Source organism: Myxine glutinosa, chromosome 1 (genome assembly GCF_964187855.1).
Source record: "Myxine glutinosa chromosome 1, kmMyxGlut1.1, whole genome shotgun sequence".
Classification (NCBI taxonomy): domain Eukaryota; kingdom Metazoa; phylum Chordata; class Myxini; order Myxiniformes; family Myxinidae; genus Myxine; species Myxine glutinosa.
This window is the reverse complement of record NC_136261.1, coordinates 70224534-70244612: the sequence shown is the minus strand read 5'-3', so window position 1 is coordinate 70244612 and position 20079 is coordinate 70224534. Positions and strand designations below refer to the sequence as shown.

The window sequence follows — 20079 nt, the reverse complement described above, 5'->3', positions numbered from 1 at the left end:
AGTTGCCATCGAATTTACGTGTTATGCTACTAGTAGCGTCCACGACTCACACCCGCACAGTAAGATTAATTCAACTGGAGCTTTACAAAGCCGGATGTTGGTGCTTCGTTGCAGCAACGTGCGCCAAACTTTCTCAAGCGTGTTTGCTGCTGCCCACACCTGTCCAATGTGGCAGCTGACGTCATAGGCAGTGTTAGTATATGAGCCAAGGCATTTGAAGTCTAACTATCTCGAGCACTTCACCATTTGATCCCCTTAGAGTTCGTTGTTCATTCGGTCGATGATGTATACTCTCATATGCCAAAACGTTTTCTGAAACTGCCAATGCAACAGCCTTCCCTCCTCCAGGACGACCCAGAAGTGTCCTTTTGCCTAACAATATTGCAGTTGTGCACGCAGCTGTTCAGCATCGTCCGCTCTGTTCGACAAGAAAACCGTTTCAGGCAAAGAACATAAAAATAAAATCCCTTCAAACAACGCTGAACGATGCTGTGCACATGTTCCCCTACAAAAATTAAAGTGGTTCACGAACTTAGTGACGTTGATAAATGAACCAGGAAGGAATTTTGTGAAACATTTCTTCGGATGAGCGAGAAGGATGACAGGTTTATTGAGAGACCAATTATGTCAGACGAAGCTCATTTTTGGGTTTTTGGGCAGAAGAACATCCTGAGCATTTCCATGGCCTTTTACACAGTGAATGTGTAACAATGTGTTGTGGCATTTCATGTGTGTAAATGCAAACATGAATATGGTGGACAATTAAAAAGCATCGTTTTCAACACCTAGATAATCTCCTGAGACTGTAGTTTTATATGATATGCTAATATTCTCATTTTCTGTTAAAAGGCTCCTTTTACATTAAATATGAATATGGCAGGTATTTCTGGGCCACCCTGTATAAAGGATCACAAAATTAGAAAACAATAAGCAAGGATGAAAAATGTACTTTCACCACACCTTTTTTATCCATGGCCTCTAAAGCTCCAGGTTCCACCTCAATGATGTTCAATACATCTGATGGGGGGAGAGTGGGGGAAAGTATTGTCTAATCACGTTGACACAAAGAAGCCATATCTACACATACAGTATATATGCATCTACACAGTGCCTATAAAAAATTTACACCCCCTTTCCAAATTTTCACCTTTTGTTATCTTATAGTCTGGAATTAAATTGCATTAAAGTCTAGGTAGATCTGTATAGGTAGGTATTCGACTGTCGCAATAGGGAATCTACCTGTAATAAGTTCTTTATGTTTAGGCGTTTGTCGGGATAAGATGTATGATTGTGGATCTACCAGGAGATTTGTGTGATAGTTAGTTAGGGAATAATGCGTATAGCCCTTGTATGTCTCACCGAGTAGTCAAACCTTTGTCCATTACAGCACTGCAAACCACATAAACATTAGTTATGACCTTTAGTACAACACTAAATGACGCCCTTCCCCCTGACATGACTTAGGAGGAAATCGGGCTGGAACACAGCCACAATTGGCCACTACCATTTACACCTCCGCAAGGCCTACCAACCTCGCATAGCACGTGCTATGAAGAAGAAGCAGTAGAGAGCGCGGCAGTGACGCAGAGAGCGTGACCTGGACGAGCCGGCAAGCCGTGGGAGGCTCTTATTGGCAGAGCAGTGCGCCAATGTGACGTCATCGGCCGGAGATATTATCGAGGCTCGGACGCCATTTTCGGCAGTCCCGGTGTGAGTTGAGAGGAGAGCAGAGCCCTGACTCGAGTCAAGAGTTCGAGTGCAGTTCGGAGGTGCGCTGAACAGAGTCGTGCACAGTTGAGTCGAGTTGGACCAGAGAGTCGAGGAGAGTTCCGCAGAAGAGTTGGTTCGAAGGAGTTCACAGCTTGAGAGAATCCCGGTGCGATCCTGAGTTGGCTTGTGAGCAGGGTCCTGGCCCGGGTTGAGTTGGCTGTCGTGTGGAAGATCGCCGTCGAGGTGGTTGGAGCTCGCTCCTCTTTGCTGGGTGGATTCGCGCTAGCCTGCTGTGGGACCTAGTGGTGATCAGTGCTTGGTGCTCGGTGCTCGGGGCTTCGGAGCTTGGAGCGGGACCTCGGGTGCAGCGGCGAGGGCGTTGGCTCGGGCCTAGCGGGGCGTGCGAGGCAGACGGAGGATTTGTCCAAGCCAAGAAGAGGACGACGAGACAGATAAGCTGCATCAGCGTACATTTTGACACAGAGGACGTGTTTATTTTCCTTAATTCAGATTCCCTCGTTTGTATTTGATATCAGTTCGCATAACGTTCATTGTGACGATGTTCTCATTGTGACGATGTATGTGTTCACGGTAGTGTTTGATGTGACGGTGTGAACGTAATTTCGTAATGTTTTTCGTTTTGTAATCCTTTAATGAACGTTTAATGTTTAATGAACGTTTAATGTTCAATGAACGTTTAATGCCCTTTGATGTCCGGGGCCGCACGCGCACTAGACTGGATGGGCCAGCGTGTACCTTGCCCTTCGCCGTCAGGCTCGGGTAAACTGCTGAGCCCCATCCATGATGGGGACTGGGGCTTGAGACAGTGTCCTTCATTAAAAGTATAATAAACGCTGTCTCCATCGATCTTGCCAAAGCCGTAACAGCCGTAACGTTAAATCTCTACATGAGAGAATTCCACATAGCTATTTGGGCGGTGAATACGCTAACAGATCGCTGTCTCTATCGATCTTGCCAAGGCCGTAACAGCTATCGGCTCAAAATCCTTTTAACTGTTGATTTGGTACAGTTACACGTATCGGGAATTTGGTACACGTATCGGGAGTACATACGACATAGCGATTGTGAACACTATTATCGATCACGATTCACGATCATCACGATGATAGTGCATCGATCATGATTTGAAACACGATGGAATAATATTTACCAATATGAACAGTGATGTGGCTTTTATTGAAATTCTAAAGATACTGTTTAGATTTTGATGATTTGCATGTGATATGATTCAACGGATGTTTATATGAATCATTTAAAATAAAAAAACCTTCAATTTCTGATATTTTGCCTTTTCATTTGGGCTTCCCAATTGGAGCCCCGCCCATAGGGCGGGTACCGTTGATAGTTTTACAAATTTCAGAAAATTAATTAACAATACAAATGAAAAAGTATGAACCTCCCTCCCCCCCCCCCCCCTTTCCTCCCCACCAACACCCCCGCACCCTCCCGAGTTAATACTTGGCAGAAGCACCGTTGCCAACAATTATAGCTGTGAGTCTGTTGGGATAGGTCTCTTCAAACTTTCCACACCTTATTTGGACAATGTTTGCCCATTCTTCTGCACAAAACTGTTCAAGCTCAGTCAAGTTGCATGTGAGTGTTGATTGACATGGATTTTCGATTGAATCAAGATATTTCTCGATTTTGCTCCATCCATTTTCTTTTCTATCCTGACAAGTGACCCAGTCCCTGCTGATGAGAAACATCCCCAAAACATGATGCTGCCACCACCATACTTCACAGTAGGGATGGTCTTCTTTGGGTGGTGTGCTGTGTTTGTTTTGTGGGAAACATAACGTTTTGCATTTAGGTCAAAAAGTTGTATCTTGGTTTCGTCAGATCACAAAAGTTTTTGTCACATGGCTTCAGAATCTCCAAAATGGTTTTTTGCATGCCTCAAACGGGACTCAAGGTGGGCAATCCAAGGGGTATTCAAGGCCTTTGAAATATTTTTTATACCCATGCCCTGATCTGTGCCTTTCCACAACTTTATCCCGAGGGTCTTTTGAAAGCCCCTTGGTGCTCATTGTTGAGTCTTTGCTGTGAAATGCACTACCCAGCAGAGGAAACCTACAGGAATAGCTGATTTTATTCTGAAATAACCAGCATTACTACAATTTAACACAGGTGGAGGCCAATTAACTTTGTGTGCGATTTTGAAGGCGATTGGACACACCTGAGCTAATTTACAATTGCTATTATAAGGGGGGTGGGACAATTTTCCAAATAAGATATTCTAGTTTTGTATATTTAATTAATTTTCTGAAATTTGTAGAATTTGTTTTTCATTTGGAAGTTGTGGAAAAACTCTGAAAAAGTTGAACAGCTTGGTCCATGAACTGTGAGCCCTTACCGAAGTGGAGGTGGATACTCTTATGTCTGGGCGGTAAAGCAATATCTAGAGCCAGGTAGATCTGTATAGGTAGGTATTCGACTGTCGCAATAGGGAATCTACCTGTAATAAGTTCTTTATGTTTAGGCGTTTGTCGGGATAAGATGTATGATTGTGGATCTACCAGGAGATTTGTGTGATAGTTAGTTAGGGAATAATGCGTATAGCCCTTGTATGTCTCACCGAGTAGTCAAACCTTTGTCCATTACAGCACTGCAAACCACATAAACATTAGTTATGACCTTTAGTACAACACTAAATGACGCCCTTCCCCCTGACATGACTTAGGAGGAAATCGGGCTGGAACACAGCCACAATTGTCCGCCACGATTGACACCTCCGCAAGGCCTACCAGCCTCGCATAGCACGTGCTATGAAGAAGGAGCAGGAGTGGAGAGAGCGGCAGTGACGCAGAGGGCGTGACCTGGACGAGCCGGCGAGTCGTGGGAGGCTCTGATTGGCAGAGCAGTGCACCAATGTGACGTCATCGGCCAGGGATATTATCGAGGGTCGGACGCCATTTTGGGGAGTGCAGTTCGGAGGTGCGCTGAACAGAGTCAAGAGTGTCGAGTTGCGTGCAGTTCGGATGAGCCCGGAGTTGAGTCAAGAGTTCGTGTGCACAAGAGTTGAGTTGAGTTGAGTGAGCACCGGACGCCTTTGCTGGCAGTTGGATTTCCAGTTGAGTCATTCAGAGATCCCGACCCGCATTGGGCTGAGTTGTAGCCCGAGTGGAGCAGTGCTGGTGCTTTTGGAGCTTGGTGCATGGACCTCGTTGGCGGCGAGAGGATCAGAGCTTGGAGCGGGACCTCGGGTGCAGCGGCGAGGGTGTTGGCTCGGGCCTAGCGGGGCGTGCGAGGCGGACGGAGGATTCGTCCAGGCCGGGAAGACGACGAGACAGATAAGCCCGAGCTCTGCGTACACTGTACACGACGTGACGTGACGTGACGTGTTCTTTTCTGTAATTCATCTCCCTCGTATCGTGTTTGATATCTGTTGTGTGTGGGATCCCAATTTAGGCTTCTTATTAGAGTTATTATCGGCGCGTGCTTTTTCACTGTCTTTGCTTTTCATTAATAAATCGTTGTATTATTTTTGTACATATATCTGAACGCAGTTTTCCGGGTGTTTGATTTTAATAGTTAAGGCTGCAGGGCTCTCGCTGTGTCCCGCCATTCCGTGCGTTTAAGTGCTTGAATTGGAATCCGCTATTGAGTTTTCGCCTCAGGAGTTTAAAGCCTCGTAATCGGCCTCCGCAACTCTGATGTTAATCGCAGTTGCGTGACAATACTTTGGATCCTGGGCGGACTCCATTCCACCTCCTGAAACCCATAAATGGAGATAACAACCAACAACACACACACACACACACACACACACACACACACACACACACACACACACACACACACACACACACACACACTTTTCTAGGGATAACCATTATTCAAAGAGAGGTGAAGGGGTGGCTTCACATGATCATTTTTGTGACTATCCCTACCTTGTTTACATGCTTTTTGTAACATCCCTACATTCTTTTGCATTTTTTTATGCCTCCGCCATGAAGTCTTTATATAACTTTATTATCTGCCTGCATTAGTTGTTTAGTTGGTGTCTTTCACATTAGTTGGTTGTCTTTCACATTAGTTGGTTGTCTTTCACATTAGTTGGTGTCTTTCACATTAGTTGGTGTTTGGATTTTCCGATCTTAATGCTGGGATATTCTTCTGAAAAAAATAAAGGAAAAACACCTTTGACTGATGAAGAAACAAGGTGTTGCCTCACTTGCTGCTATTTTTACACACTTTTATTTAACTTCATCTGAACTTTGTTTGTTTGTCCCATTTCAATTTGAGGCGTTCGTTTTCTCGGTTCCATATGTCATAGAGAGCTGAAATTTGGCCCATGGTTCTCTTTTCTGGTACATTTTCATCTATCAAAATTTAACTTAAAAAAAAAAAAGGTTTCAAACTTTAAAAAAATAAAAGTCCGTAGCCCAAAACATGCTTTTTCGTTTACTTGTTTGATTCATATATTATGCGGATCGTCTCCAAATCCTTCCAACCTGGCAACTAATGGCCGTCCAACCTCTACTTCATAAAGAGACATTGGACTTGTTTTGTATTGATGACCAAAACATTTCAGTGAACTTACAAATCTTGTCTGTAAATTTCAACAACCAACCACTACCAATAAAGAAAATGCATTTTGGAAGTCAAGTCGACAAGTTCATGGAATTGAATTGACCGTTTGAAGTTCTTTAAGTTTGAGACTTCCTGAAAGTATGCCAAACATCATATTCTCTTGTAATTAATCCTTTAAAATATTTGAACTGAATTTAAACCTTTCATAATAAAACTATGCATGTTGGATAATGAGGTGTCATCTCTTAATGAAACCTCTCAAAAAACAAAACAAAGTGTCCAACAGCTCTTTGTGCACTGCTTTGCAGCAAAACATGTTGAACCATTAGGAATGAGAATGAAATCCGCTTCTTTCTTACCTTTTGTCTCCAAGTCATTTAAATATTCAGGTTCCACCTTCATCTTATTCAGTCGTTCTGCAAAAAAAATTAAAAACTCTGTTTGTGGGTTTCTCAAGGACTCGACTCCTATAAATATGCACGTGTAAGGGATAAGTGGGAATGTCATTTTCAATGAATGGACAATAGTCATTGCTTATCACGACATATGGCACAGTTGTCTAATTGAGCATCGACATGTTCTTCTTCATCATAACCAAAACCTACATGTGATTCAGTTGTGCTGTTTACAGTATAACGTTATACAAACACTTATACAAAGGGACAAAATAAAATTCAGTTGTCAAGAAAAGTAGAATTACACATTGTGTTGTCAGGAAATGTTTTGTTTGTTTGTTTCTTCCCCCTCTTTCTTCCACAACCTGAAAGCCAAAAGTCAAAAAAAAACAATGAAAAGGAGCAATAATTAAACCCTACCTTTTAAACATTTTGGTATTAGATGGGACTGACCCCCCACCTGGAGTCATGATGTAAAACATACATCCTGTTATAGTATAGTCTGGAATTCAGAATACACAACTCGAGATCGAGTACGCACGACGCAAAGCAACGGTTCAGAAAATGTAGAAAATATGAGCTACCATGCTCCGAGCCTGGCAAAGAATTTGAAAAAAACTGAATACGGAGAGGGCTAAAGCATCAGATAATCAGGGCTATTGATCTGAGCCACATCAATCACCTCAAAGTGAAATTAGTTTGTGTCTGGTAGATTATATGGCACATTTAAAATTATTTACACATACACATCTTTGCAAACATTATTTATTCACATTTAATGTGTCCTATATTATTTTAATAATAAATCTTTCCAACCAAATGCCCACATTTTCACACGATTTTGGTATCGACGCTTAAAGAGCCGCGATTTCCCATTTCAAAACGAAGAAATTCCATTTAATGTTATCAATGGAAGAGGTATTTATTTGTTCACTTGCATTGATTGACCTCACCACTACAACTTTCTGCAAGTCTAAACATCGAAAATCCAACACAGCACCCTTGGGTGCTGTATTTTGCCATCAGGGTGACTAACGTGGGGGGATAATAAAATGAAAATAAAACTATGAAAGGCAGGTGATTGATTACGATGATTGTGATGTACATGTATGCTCACCTACAAATGAAGTACACAGATGTGGTAGTATGTACAGCCAGAACAACACGAGGGTTTTTTGTTTTTGACAATTATTTTTTGCAGTCATACACGACTGGTCAAAAGTTTTAGAACACCTCAATTTTTCAGGTTTTTATTGAAATTTACGCAGTTTAATGTCTCAATGTACTCTGAAATTAAGCATAGAACAAATAAACAATTGGAGATAAAAAAGAAATCTTAGAATCATTTTGTTTAACAATATTTAATTTAAATTTTTGACTCAGCAAAGTAGCCACCTTTTGCAGATATAACCGCCGAACACACTCGTGGCATTCTTTCTACAATGGAAATCAAATATTGTTCGGGAAGTTCTTCCCAACACTGTTGCAGAAGTTCCCACAAATGTGTTGCACTTGTCGGTTGCTTTGCTTTCACCCTTCTGTCCAGTTCATCCCAAACCAGCTCGATGGGGTTTAAGTCTGGAGACTGTGCTGGCCATTCCATGATTTGAAGCCAACCGTCTTCTTCTTTTCCTCAAAACTTTTGTTTGTGGTGGTTACAGGAGGCTTAACATTCTTTTTGTCCAAAACATAATTTTTGAGGATGGCAAATATCGGGGCATTCGGGAGGGGGAGGGGAAGGGGGAGGAGGACGGGAGCATAGGGGCTTTGGGGAGGAGGGGAGTGCAGGAGAATTGGGGAGGGCGAGGGGAGTGCAGGGGCAGTGGGGAGGAGGGGGGAGTGCAGGGGCATAGGGGAGGGCAAGTGGAGTGCAGGGGCATAGGGGAGGGCGAGGGGAGTGCAGGGGCATTGGGGAGGGTGAGGGGAGTGCAGGGGCATTGGGGAGGGGGGGGAGTTCAGGGGCATTGGGGAGGATGAGGGGAGTGCAGGGGCATTGGGGAGGGGGAGGAGGAGGGGAGCATAGGGGCATTGGGGAAGGGGAGGGAAGCATAGGGGCATTGGGAAGGGGAGGGGAGTGTGGAGTGCATGGGGAAGGGGGGAAGAGTGTACGGTGCATTGGGAAGGGGAGGGGAGTGTAGGGGCATTGGGAGGGGAGGAGAGTGTAGGGTGCATTGGGAAGGGGAGGGGAGTGTAGGGGCATTGTGGAGGGGGAGGAGGGTGTAGGGTGCATTGGGAAGGGGAGGGGAGTGTAGGGGCATTGGGAAGGAGAGGGGAGTGTAGGGGCATTGGGAAGGGGATGGGAGTGTAGGGGCATTGTGGAGGGGGAGGAGGGTGTAGGGTGCATTGGGAAGGGGAGGGGAGTGTAGGGGCATTGGGAAGGAGAGGGGAGTGTAGGGGCAATGGGAAGGGGAGGAGAGTGTAGGGGCATTGGGAAGGGGAGGGGAGTGTGGGGGCATTGGGGAGGGGGAGGGGAGCATAGGGGCATTGGGAAGGGGAGGGGAGTGTGGAGTGCATGGGGAAGGGGGGGAGAGTGTATGGTGCATTGGGAAGGGGAGGGGAGTGTGGAGTGCATGGGGAAGGGGGGAAGAGTGTACGGTGCATTGGGAAGGGGAGGGGAGTGTAGGGGCATTGGGAGGGGAGGAGAGTGTAGGGTGCATTGGGAAGGGGAGGGGAGTGTAGGGGCATTGTGGAGGGGGAGGAGAGTGTAGGGTGCATTGGGAAGGGGAGGAGAGTGTAGGGGCATTGTGGAGCGGGAGGAGGGTGTAGGGTGCATTGGGAAGGGGAGGGGAGTGTAGGGGCATTGGGAAGGAGAGGGGAGTGTAGGGGCATTGGGAAGGGGAGGGGAGTGTGGGGGCATTGGGGAGGGGGAGGAGAGTATGGGCATTGGGAAGGGGAGGGGAGTGTAGGGGCATTGGGAAGGGGAGGGGAGTGTAGGGGCATTGGGAAGGGGAGGGGAGTGTAGGGGCATTGGGAAGGGGAGGGGAGTGTCGGGGCATTGGGAAGGTGAGGGGAGTGTAGGGGCATGGGGAGGGGGAGGAGAGTGTAGGGGCATTGGGGAGGGGGAGGAGAGTGTAGGGGCATTGGGAAGGGGAGGGGAGTGTAGGGGCATTGGGAAGGAGAGGGGAGTGTCGGGGCATTGGGAAGGGGATGGGAGTGTTGGGGCATTGGGAAGGGGAGGGGAGAGTGTATGTAGAGTCCCTTTATAGAGAGAGTAGCGACAACTAACGATTTGACGCCATTTTGAGTCCATTCAGTGCGGAGCCGCTGCATGGCGCTAGTGCATTGAACCGTGTATTCCATTATGTTCTCTATGTATGAGAGATGGGAATGGTCTTTTCCATGTTGATAATGAACAAATTATGTGAAGATGACAAAATAGAAGATTTATGACAACTAAGAGCCATATGATAAAGAAGAAAATCACAGAGCTGGTTGTGATTTAACAGTCACAGACATTTAGAACCATGACAAAGAAGGAATGAACTAGACAGGTACACGTGCTGCTTATTTCAGACTCATTTTAATTTCAGGGAGGCGAGAGCGAGACTCGAACTCTCACCTCCCTGCTTATACATGTACACATGTACAATACAATGTTAAGAGTTATCTTTGTATTTCTGCAGTTGTTTGACCTTGTTTATCGTGTGTGGGTATATATTTGTGTTTATTTAATTTTCATATTTAAATTATTAATCTAAACTTTGCTGCATGTTGCCGATCATATATTAATCCCACCAAAAATAGATTAGCCCAACTACCCCCGGCCCCCTCTTTCCCTCTCTTTCCCTCTCTATCTCTCTCTCTCTCTCTCTCTCTCTCTCTCTAACACACACACACACACACACACACACACACACACACACACACACACACACACACACACACACACACACACACACACACTCTAATACATATACAAATTACATATTTACAATCACACACACACATACACGCATGTGCTAATGCACACACATACAAATTATAAATTGAAAGTCACACACACAAACACAAGTTAATGTCCTCACACATTCAAATCAACAGAGACAAATACATACATTCAATGCATCCCCCCCCCCCCCCCCCTTTCTCAGTTGTGGCATACAACTGTATCACTGGCATGAATTGGTTTCTAGCAAATTCTTTCTGAAGCATCATTGAAAATTTTGAATGACAATAATCCTATCTTCCATGTGAAAGTACAAAAAATAAAACTTATTTTATTATTTGTTTTACGAAGGTCTCAGAGACCATTGTGAAAAGCTTTGAACTCATTTACGATTAATACTCAAACCGTGAACCTGTAACCTTCCACTTTTATAGCAAATTGCATAATTTTGTTAAAAACAAAGCATGTCATTCACTTGTTGGAGTACTAACTACCACAGGCAGGATAGTGCCTTCAGCAGAGGGCATTGGTACATGTATATAAACAACAATTTGTAAGTTTTGATTCATGTACCTCAAAACAGAGTATACAACTATACATGCTCAAATTCTCGTCATTCATAAAGAGCTCCTTTGCGAGATATTCATACAGTACATTTATTTAATTTGCAACCAATATTACAATCATTCCACTCTTCGGAGGGCGTGGCTCCAACAGCCGCGCGTGCGTCAAGACCACACAACCAAAAGCCCGTGTGCGTGGGTTAGACCAAACATATCGTATTGGTAACTGTCACATGTGAATAAGATAACCGCGACATGTGAATAAGGTAACCACTACACCTTCCCCTTCAAGTGCTAATTAATCCACGAGCAATGGATAACAAGCCTGTAAAGCCAAAGCAAAGGCCAGTCTCACTCGCAGCACACAAATATACGCATATGGGACCATTACCACCATCACACTGACCTGGCAGAGAACTGACGAAGAAGTTACTTTCCATCCAACACAACTGACTCTGTTCTCCCAGCTTTTCCGTCTTTTAGCATCTGATGGAAATCTATACATCTTGAATCCCTTCTCCGTTCTATTTGTGCACCCACAGGCGCTACAACCTGTCATCTATCTATCTATATAATTATAAAATTGAAATCTTGCGTGTTTGTATGTAACATTCGATCGGTCCGGGGGCGTGGCTTACCCCTTTGAGAGAGTAGTAATATCCACCATTTTATTAACTCGCATAGCTTTGAGGCCTGTTTTGTAGGCCCGTGGTGTCTTGCTCTCTCTCTCAGTTTTATTTCAAATCAAATTCGATATATCATTTCATTTTTCACAGTCGCTAACATAGTTTTAGACTCGGTTGAAAAAAAACGGGAAGAAAATCCGATGAAAGTTTCCGTTTATAGAACGAAATGAATTCTGAAAGGCTTGTAACTTCAAGGCCATTGAGTCTGTTTCACGCCTTTATCTTCAATCTAAGTCGCCATCTGATTTCATTTTTATCGATGGTTTTAGACTCGGTAAAAGAAATAATTGAGAACATTCACGCACACACGGGAAATTGCAGAGATATATTTTAAAAATCGCGCCACGTTGAAAACGAAAATACACCGCCTAAAATAACAGGCATACAGTATATATCTTCGTCATTTCATTCAACATTATTACCCGGAAGTAAAATATGTTTCAGGAAATTACCGAGAGATATTTCTTCGATTTTTTTTATTATTTATATGCGCATACACTTTAAATAGGTTTATTTGAAATCTTTAATTTTCACAATGTAATTTATTTGTCATTTGATGATCGGCAAAACGATAGCACAAACACAATACTATTTGCAGGAAGAATGTCGTATCAACCCTGCGACGGCGCTACGGACGTGGACAACGAATCACACCTCACGTCTATGGACGCGAATAGCAACATCCGCACGAATCAGTCATCAATGATTTTCATTGACGCGCCTGGAGGCACAGGGAAGACGTTTCTTATTAACCTGATTCTCTCTAAAGTGAGAGCGAGTGGAGAAGTTGCCCCCTGCGGTGGCCTCATCTGGCATAGCTGCTACCCTCATGCCTGGTGGAAGAACAGCGCACTCAAGGTTCCAAATCCCTCTGACACCGAGGGAAGATGGCGTATGCAACATCGATAAAAATTCCACTATCGCAGACCTCTTTCGAAGTACAAAACTCATCGTGTGGGATGAGTGTCCTATGATCAGGAGAGAGAGTTTCGAGGCTGTGGATCGCACGTTGCGTGATGTATGTGACAAAGACGAGCCTTTTGGAGGGATCTTGACGATATGCTGTGGTGATTTCCGTCAACGTGATCGGAGATAAGGGCCGAAATCACGTGTCACAGGTAAGTGATTTAGAACGCTGGAGAGGTGAGCCTTATGCGTTATGGCTTGCTGGCCCAAATAATCTCCCTGATGATGTCCAGCGTTCACTTTAGTTCTATTCTCATATCTATTCAAACTGACATTGACCCAACGGGTCATGGGTCGTCTAGGGGTAGCATCATCATCATCATTGGCTGAGGGGTAGCATCATTGGCTGAGGCGTAGCATCATTGGCTGAGGGGTAGCATCATTGGCTGAGGGGTAGCATCATTGGCTGAGGGGTAGCATCATTGGCTGAGGGGTAGCATCATTGGCTGAGGGGTAGCATCATTGGCTGAGGGGTAGCATCATTGGCTGAGGGGTAGCATCATTGGCTGAGGGGTAGCATCATTGGCTGAGGGGTAGCATCATTGGCTGAGGGGTAGCATCATTGGCTGAGGGGTGTCGCCCCTCAGCCAATGATGTCGCAGCTATGCCAGATGAGGCCACCGCAGGGGGCAACTTCTCCACTCGCTCTCACTTTAGAGAGAATCAGGTTAATAAGAAACGTCTTCCCTGTGCCACCAGGCGCGTCAATGAAAATCATTGATGACTGATTCGTGCGGATGTTGCTATTCGCGTCCATAGACGTGAGGTGTGATTCGTTGTCCGCGTCCGTAGCGCCGTCGGAGGGTTGATACGACATTCTTCCTGCGAATAGTATCGTTTGTGCTATCGTGAGGGGCGACATCATTGGCTGAGGGGCGACATCATTGGCTGAGGGGCGACATCATTGGCTGAGGGGTAATAAAGCTTGCACCGAACTCTTCATTGCACCGAATTAAATAAGAGTAGGCCCCTCCGACACCCCATGGCAGCTTCCAAGTGCCAGGTTTGCCAGTTTTGCTGCAATTGACTCTTTAGCCACTTTGCTGCATTCCATCCACTGTTTGCTGCATTTGACTCCATTACGCATGAGGTAACCAACGGAGAAGAAAGGCGTGTCTTCACCTCATCATCGGGGGGGGAGGAGTCAGCCAAGCGCGAAGAACAAGGCGTGGCTTTGCCAACGCGTCATCAAGAGGGGCGGGATCGGTAGCCCTCGCGACCAATCAAGGCCGAGGCGAGCTGACCGAGGGGCATTGGCTGAGGGGTGACATCATTGGCTGAGGGGCGACATCATTGGCTGAGGGGCGACATCATTGGCTGAGGGGCGGCATCATTGGATGCGGGGTGGCATCATTGGATGCGGGGTGGCATCATTGGATGCGGGGTGGCATCATTGGCCGAGGGGTGACATCATTGGCCGAGGGGCGACATCATTGGCCGAGGGACGACATCATTGGCTGAGGGGCGGCATCATTGGCTGAGGGGCGGCATCATTGGCTGAGGGGCGGCATCATTGGCTGAGGGGCGGCATCATTGGCTGAGGGGCGACATCATTGGCTGAGGGGCGACATCATTGGCTGAGGTGTAGCATCATTGGCTGAGGGGTCCCATCATTGGCTGAGGGGTAGCATCATTGGCTGAGGGGTCACATCATTGGCTGCGGGGTGGCATCATTGGCTGAGGGGTCTTCTCCTCACTGCTCATTACTAAAAACTGCTCTTCTATGTGAGGATTGATAAATAAAAGCAATTAGAACCAGTAAATTTAGTTTTATATGGCATTTTGCCTCTCTATTAGAAAGTGTGAGAAAATTATATATCTTCGCCATAGGTTGACCTTTGACCCCCACTGTAACCATGGTAACCCCTTAATTATATATAATAACATTGACCCAATGGGTCATGGGTCGTCTAGTATAATTATAAAATTGAAATCTTGCGTGTTTGTATGTAACATTCGATCGGTCCGGATGCGTGGCTTACCCCTTTGAGAGAGTAGTAATATCCACCATTTTATTAACTCGCATAGCTTTGAGACCTGTTTTGTAGGCCTGTGGTGTCTTGCTCTCTCTATCAGTTTTATTTCAAATCAAATTCGATATATCATTTCATTTTTCACAGTCGCTAATATAGTTTTAGACTCGGTTGAAAAAAAACGGGAACAAAATCCGATGGAAGTTTCCGTTTATAGAACGAAATGAATTCTGAAAGGCTTGTATCTTCAAGGCCATTGAGTCTGTTTCACGCCTTTATCTTCAATCTAAGTTGCCATCTGATTTCATTTTTATCGATGGTTTTAGACTCGGTAAAAGAAATAATTGAGAACATTCACGCACACACGGGAAATTGCAGAGATATATTTTAAAAATCGCGCCACGTTGATATCCGAAAATACACCGCCTAAAATAACAGGCATACAGTATATATCTTCGTCATTTCATTCAACATTATTACCCGGAAGTAAAATATGTTTCAGGAAATTACCGAGAGATATTTCTTCGATTTTTAAAATTATTTATATGCGCATACACTTTAAATAGGTTTATTTGAAATCTTTAATTTTCACAATGTAATTTATTTGTCATTTGATGATCGGCAAAACGATAGCACAAACACAATACTATTTGCAGGAAGAATGTCGTATCAACCCTCCGATGGCGCTACGGACGCGGACAACGAATCACACCTCACGTCTATGGACGCGAATAGCAACATCCGCACGAATCAGTCATCAATGATTTTCATTGACGCGCCTGGAGGCACAGGGAAGACGTTTCTTATTAACCTGATTCTCTCTAAAGTGAGAGCGAGTGGAGAAGTTGCCCCCTGCGGTGGCCTCATCTGGCATAGCTGCTACCCTCATGCCTGGTGGAAGAACAGCGCACTCAAGGTTCCAAATCCCTCTGACACCGAGGGAAGATGGCGTATGCAACATCGATAAAAATTCCACTATCGCAGACCTCTTTCGAAGTACAAAACTCATCGTGTGGGATGAGTGTCCTATGATCAGGAGAGAGAGTTTCGAGGCTGTGGATCGCACGTTGCGTGATGTATGTGACAAAGACGAGCCTTTTGGAGGGATCTTGACGATATGCTGTGGTGATTTCCGTCAACGTGATCGGAGATAAGGGCCGAAATCACGTGTCACAGGTAAGTGATTTAGAACGCTGGAGAGGTGAGCCTTATGCGTTATGGCTTGCTGGCCCAAATAATCTCCCTGATGATGTCCAGCGTTCACTTTAGTTATATTCTCATATCTATTCAAACTGACATTGACCCAACGGGTCATGGGTCGTCTAGGGGTAGCATCATCATCATCATTGGCTGAGGGGTAGCATCATTGGCTGAGGCGTAGCATCATTGGCTGAGGCGTAGCATCATTGGTTGAGGGGTAGCATCATTGGCTGAGGGGTAGCATCATTGGCTGAGGGGTAGCATCATTGGCTGAGGGGTAGCATCATTGGCTGAGGGGTAGCATCATTGGCTGAGGGGTAGCATCATTGGCTGAGGGGTAGCATCATTGGCTGAGGGGTAGCATCATTGGCTGAGGGGTAGCATCATTGGCTGAGGGGTAGCATCATTGGCTGAGGTGTAGCATCATTGGCTGAGGGGTCACATCATTGGCTGAGGGGTAGCATCATTGGCTGAGGGGTGGCATCATTGGCTGAGGGGTAGCATCATTGGCTGAGGGGTAGCATCATTGGCTGAGGAGTAGCATCATTGGCTGAGGGGTATTGGCTGAGGTGTAGCATCATTGGCTGAGGTGTAGCATCATTGGCTGAGGGGTAGCATCATTGGCTGAGGGGTAGCATCATTGGCTGAGGGGTAGCATCATTGGCTGAGGGGTAGCATCATTGGCTGAGGGGTAGCATCATTGGCTGAGGGGTAGCATCATTGGCTGAGGTGTAGCATCATTGGCTGAGGGGTCACATCATTGGCTGAGGGGTAGCATCATTGGCTGAGGGGTGGCATCATTGGCTGAGGGGTAGCATCATTGGCTGAGGGGTAGCATCATTGGCTGAGGAGTAGCATCATTGGCTGAGGGGTATTGGCTGAGGTGTAGCATCATTGGCTGAGGTGTAGCATCATTGGCTGAGGGGTAGCATCATTGGCTGAGGGGTGGCATCATTGGCTGAGGGGTAGCATCATTGGCTGAGGGGTAGCATCATTGGCTGAGGAGTAGCATCATTGGCTGAGGGGTATTGGCTGAGGGGTAGCATCATTGGCTGAGGGGTAGCATCATTGGCTGAGGGGTAGCATCATTGGCTGAGGGGTAGCATCATTGGCTGAGGGGTAGCATCATTGGCTGAGGGATAGCATCATTGGCTGAGGGGCGACATCATTGGCTGAGGTGTAGCATCATTGGCTGAGGTGTAGCATCATTGGCTGAGGGGCGACATCATTGGCTGAGGTGTAGCATCATTGGCTGAGGGGCGACATCATTGGCTGAGGGGCGACATCATTGGCTGAGGTGTAGCATCATTGGCTGAGGGGCGACATCATTGGCTGAGGGGCGACATCATTGGCTGAGGTGTAGCATCATTGGCTGAGGGGCGACATCATTGGCTGAGGTGTCGCATCATTGGCTGAGGGGCGACATCATTGGCTGAGGTGTAGCATCATTGGCTGAGGGGTAGCATCATTGGCTGAGGGGTAGCATCATTGGCTGAGGGGTAGCATCATTGGCTGAGGGGCGACATCATTGGCTGAGGGGTAGCATCATTGGCTGAGGGGCGACATCATTGGCTGAGGTGTAGCATCATTGGCTGAGGGGTAGCATCATTGGCTGAGGGGTAGCATCATTGGCTGAGGGGTAGCATCATTGGCTGAGGGGTAGCATCATTGGGTGAGGGGTAGCATCATTGGCTGAGGGGTAGCATCATTGGCTGAGGGATAGCATCATTGGCTGAGGGGTAGCATCATTGGCTGAGGGGTAGCATCATTGGCTGAGGAGTAGCATCATTGGCTGAGGGGTAGCATCATTGGCTGAGGGGTAACATCATTGGCTGAGGGGTAGCATTATTGGCTGAGGGGTCACATCATTGGCTGAGGGGTAGCATCATTGGCTGAGGGGTGGCATCATTGGCTGAGGTGGAGCATCATTGGCTGAGGGGTCACATCATTGGCTGAGGGGTAGCATCATTGGCTGGGGGGTCACATCATTGGCTGCGGGGTGGCATCATTGGCTGAGGGGTCTTCTCCTCACTGCTCATTACTAAAAACTGCTCTTCTATGTGAGGATTGATAAATAAAAGCAATTAGAACCAGTAAATTTAGTTTTATATGGCATTTTGCCTCTCTATTAGAAAGTGTGAGAAAATTATATATCTTCGCCATAGGTTGACCTTTGACCCCCACTGTAACCATGGTAACCCCTTAATTATATATAATAACATTGACCCAACGGGTCATGGGTCGTCTAGTTTTGTCATAAAATCGATGGAAAACACGAATGAGAACGCTGCGTACAGCGGGAACGTTAAAACGCTGACCGATATGCGTCCGATCCTGATCCTGTCCGCGATGGACTCAAAATGGCTCCACGCAATCACATGACTAGATTTTTCCTGACCCTCTATGTCGCAACTCTGTATATAAAGGGACTCTAGTGTAGAGTGCATTGGGAAGGGGAGGGGAGTATTGGGGCATTGGGGAAGGGGAGGGGAGGGGAGTGTAGAGTGCATTGGGAAGGGGAGGGGAGTGTAGAGTGCATTGGGAAGGGGAGGAGAGTGCTGGGGGCATTGGGAAGGGGAGGGGAGTGTAGAGTGCATTGGGAAGGGGAGGGGAGTGTAGAGTGCATTGGGAAGGGGAGGAGAGTGCTGGGGGCATTGGGAAGGGGAGGGGAGTGTGGAGTGCATTGGGAAGGGGAGGGGAGTGTTGGGCATTGGGGAAGGGGAGGGGAGTGTAGAATGCATTGGGGAGGGGGAGGGGACTGTAGAGTGCATTGGGGAGGGGGAGGGGTGTGTAAGAGCATTGGGGAGCAGGGGGGATGGGGGAAAGGGGAAGTGTGGAGGAATGATGTCGCAGGTTGTGGCCACAATGCGGTCATTCTTGTTTGTATACGACTTTCTTTGTGAGGATATGATCTTCAAGGCAGGAGGTTATGATGAGGACTATCATGCCTGCGCAATGGTTGCCAATGTATGGTTGTTTGTCCATGCTCTATCTTTTTTAAGTGCTGAACACCAAGCAAGGAAGCAGCACGTCAGCTCCCAGTACCATCATTGGTCTGACTTTACTGACTCGACCAGGTCCAGGGTTCGAACCATCGACCTCCAAGACACAGAACGGACGCTCAAACCATTACTCTGCAACCAAGTCTGGTTCATTCATATCACCAATCGCCAGCAAATCTTATTAATCCATAACATAACTAGGTTTTTGATTCCTCGCTATTTTAAACATGTTAAAGTTACAGGCTCTCGTTTTCCCCTTAACCCGAATCTTCACGCTGCTCGTCGTCCCACCTGGTTGTTCGAGCGGTGCAGGTTCCGGGTCCCACGATTCAGGTTCCACTTTCACGATGTCCATCTCTCCCTCACACGGTTCCGGCTCCCTTGTCAATGTCAGGCTCTGCCCGAATTCCCCACACGGTCTTACGGGAAGAGATTTCACTTTTCGTGCTCACAACCGAGATTTTAATGCTCTTCTTCTTCTTCTCTTTCTTTAATGGCGTTTGCAGAGCCGCGAGGCTCTATATACGCCACGGAACTAGAACACATTAATTGTCAGAAGCAATAAAATAATGATAATAATAATACTGGGGGCTTTATATTGTTACCCCATTTCTTTTATATATCTTAAAACCAATTTTCAGAGTTCAGGATGCTTTTGGTTCAGTCGGAAAAGTGTACCCGGTGCACCGTGCACCTCACCATGTGATCCCCATTTCTCGGGCAGAGCAGAAAAGGCTCGATTTGGGGTTTCCCGTACCGAGGGCAATGTATGAAAATGTGTTTGAAATCTTCGGGGACCTCACACCGCTCGCAAAATCCCGTCGGATGACACCATATCCTATGTAAATGGGAGTTTAGAGCGCAATGTCCGAGTCTGAGCCCATAATTATAAAGGATTGCCTGGTTTTCATTGGGAGAGTCGAGGAAACGAGACAGAGGACTCGACCAAAGGGTTTCCAACTTATGGCGATTGGATTTGCACATGTCCCAAAAGGCCTGACTGACGTAATCAAATTGGGAGCGGATGAAGGCTTTAGACAGAAGGAGACTTTCCTGATGATCTCCTCAAGATGTACCGGCGAGACTTCGTAGAATGTTAAGGCCTTTTACACATTTGGCAGCAAGTTTTTTTTTAATATGGGGG

General features: G+C 46.2%; 1 protein-coding gene across 3 annotated transcripts in view; it reads right to left on the bottom strand.

Annotated features, from left to right (window-relative positions):
- Positions 1 to 19433, bottom strand: part of LOC137424887 (uncharacterized) — a 60660-nt gene extending 41227 nt beyond the window's left edge. The window contains exons 1-4 of one of the 3 annotated variants that reach the window (XM_068112789.2): positions 19227 to 19412; positions 6965 to 7024; positions 6624 to 6680; positions 961 to 1017 (exon numbers count right to left, since the gene is read on the bottom strand). In XM_068112789.2, the coding sequence (XP_067968890.2) occupies positions 961 to 1017; positions 6624 to 6666 (100 nt within the window). In that variant the 5' untranslated portion in view covers positions 6667 to 6680; positions 6965 to 7024; positions 19227 to 19412. Of the gene's footprint in view, positions 1 to 960; positions 1018 to 6623; positions 6681 to 6964; positions 7025 to 19226 lie in introns of all 3 variants that reach the window. The other 2 variants (XM_068112773.2, XM_068112780.2) reach the window with 2 other exon arrangements.
- Positions 19434 to 20079: the final 646 nt, after the last annotated feature.